We start from the raw sequence: 2,500 nt of genomic DNA, 5'->3' as shown, positions 1-2,500 counted from the left end.
TTAACATATATTAATCTGTAACTAATAAGTATTTTTATTATTATATTTAAATGAAATGCATGTAGCTCATTTAAAAAATTGTCTTAATATCCTTGTAATAATGATGAATTTTTTTTTTTTTATTATTTTTAAATCAAGTGTGTTTAGTCTATTTGAAAATATTTCATTATTATTCATTTTTTATAAATTAATTGTATTTTTTTTTTTTTTTTTTTTTTTTTTTTACTTACCTCTTTTTATTGTAAGTAACAGTGTGGTTGTTTTGTGGTTTTAGTTAACTCTCCTCACCTTGGAGATAGCTATAATAACAGCTGAAAACAGATTTCCATGTGTTTATTTTTTAAAATAGTTTTATCAGTTTAATAATAAAATATGGACCTGATCACAGTTATTTTGATGTTAACGTCATGGGGTTTCTATGTCTTAGGGAAGTGGCGCAGAGGAAGATTCAGAGTCTGAGATGGAGGATGAGACGTTTAACCCCTCGGCTGATGAGGAGGAGGAGGAAGAAGAGGACAGTGATGAAGACTACTCATCAGAGACAGAAGACTCAGGTAATGCTGATGAGATTTGGTTTTGCTGAGTGTGTGTGAATTTGGCTGTGCTATTAAAGCATCTAGAGAATCGTTGATTCGTTGATGTCTGTCATGCATCTGATGTCTGGTTGTTGATCGCAGATTACAGCGCATCTCTGGGCAGTGAGGAGGAGAGCGGCAAAGACTGGGACGAACTGGAGGAGGAAGCCAGGAAAGGTGAGAGAACACAAAAAATACAAATTATTCTGACGCGCTGCCGTTTGCCTTGAACAGTGTCACTTCCTGGAGGTTTTATTTATAGTAAAGCAAGACACTACAGGTGAATGGGGTTAGAAAGATCAACTAATAAATCACCATACTCTCCCTTGTTCATTAATCCAAATGTTGTTTAAATATGCAGTCAAGGCATAAAAAGCACTAATTTGCATACATTTCCAGCACATAAATCTGAACATTGAATGAAGCCATGTTCAAAATTTGTTTGATTTTGTTGACACATTAGAGTTAAAGATTTTTGCAGAAGGGATTTTTTTTTTTTTTTTTTTTTTTCTTAATCACTCCATAAATCAGAAATTACTGTCGAAAATCAGAAAAAAACATTTTCGCTGTGCTTGGGAACAAAATGCAAAAACCTGTAAAAACCTTCATGTGAGTGTGAAGAATAAAACTGTAAATTTTGAACTCATTTCACGAAAAAAAAACGTAAAGGTATTTATAGTAATTGAATTCTACAGATGCATATTGATAAAGTGCAGTAATAAAATTCAGTGAATGTGTTGACACATGAACAAACCCCACAGTAAAAACCTTCAGAATGTGGAAAAGAATAAAACTCTTAAGTTTTGATGTATGTAAGTGCTGCTCTAGTAGAGAAACAAACTCATTTTAAGAAAGAACTTTTATGATATGTATTGTAATTGAAATTTACAGAAGCATATCGATAAAGCGCAGTAATAAAAAAAGAATGATATATTAAACACCTTAGTAAAAATCTTCATGTAAGTGTTTTTTGATTTTGATGTATGTAACTGCTAAAGTGGAGATGAAAACTCATTTGACAAAATGGTCTTTAAATACATGTACTGTAATTGCAGCCTTCAAGCACAAATAGATAAAACGTAATTTAAAAAAACAGGCAAATTGCATATGAACAAACCTCAGTAAAAACCATCAGAATATAGATAAGAATAAAAGTTTTGGTGTATGTAATTGTTGCTGAAGTGGAGAAACAAACTCATTTTAAGAAAAAAACATTTAAAGATTTGTGTTATAATTAAGACATGGATGCATTAAAATAAAACTTAAATGTGTATTTTTGGGTATTTTTTTTCACATCTATATCACACTACAGCGCAGTGATTGGTCTTTTTGTAACTGTCTTTTATTTCCCTCTGTCAGCTGATCGCGAGAGTCACTATGAGGATGCAGAGGAGACCACAAACAGGAAGAGGAAAGGCCGTTCGTCAGCTCCGCCTCCCAGCAGCAAGAAGAAGAGACGACATTAGATAACACACACACACACACACACACACACACACACACACACACACACACACACACACACACTGCCAAATCATTCTCCCACAGTCCTCTGACTGCCCCCCCCCACACACACGCACACACACTGTGTTTGGTGTAAATAGCGTCGGTCAGCGCTGATGTGTGCTGTAGAATAGTGGTTTTCATATCAGCGGATGGACGGACCCCTCACTCGTCTGCATTTCCTTTGGATTTTCCTGCGTTCGGTTGAATGGCATCTCTCAGGTGTGTGTGTGCGCGAGCGCTTTTCTAAAGCAGTAGCTGTGATGTAGTGTTGGTGTTTTATGAGCGTTACGTGACACTCATTCCTCGGCTCTTCCGGCTCATCTCGCTCTGTCTCTCCTGTTCGTTTACGAATAGACGCGCGACGCTTGACAGAGATGTGCTTTTACGTTAGTACATAATGATTCACTTTGTGCTTTTTT

The 2,500-nt window shown here is 35.5% G+C and overlaps 1 protein-coding gene across 2 annotated transcripts in view; it reads left to right on the top strand.

Annotated features, from left to right (window-relative positions):
* The window catches only part of supt16h (SPT16 homolog, facilitates chromatin remodeling subunit), a 17,426-nt gene extending 15,265 nt beyond the window's left edge, over positions 1–2,161 (top strand). For both annotated transcript variants that reach the window (XM_051114341.1, XM_051114340.1), the window contains exons 22-24: positions 428–554; positions 678–752; positions 1,935–2,161. In XM_051114341.1, coding sequence (XP_050970298.1) covers positions 428–554; positions 678–752; positions 1,935–2,041 — 309 coding nt within the window. In that variant the 3' untranslated portion in view covers positions 2,042–2,161. The remainder of the gene's footprint in view (positions 1–427; positions 555–677; positions 753–1,934) is intronic.
* Positions 2,162–2,500: the final 339 nt, after the last annotated feature.

This window comes from Labeo rohita, chromosome 7, assembly GCF_022985175.1.
Source record: "Labeo rohita strain BAU-BD-2019 chromosome 7, IGBB_LRoh.1.0, whole genome shotgun sequence".
NCBI lineage: Eukaryota > Metazoa > Chordata > Actinopteri > Cypriniformes > Cyprinidae > Labeo > Labeo rohita.
Note: the sequence above shows the minus strand (reverse complement) of the source record. Positions and strands in the feature narration are given on the sequence as shown.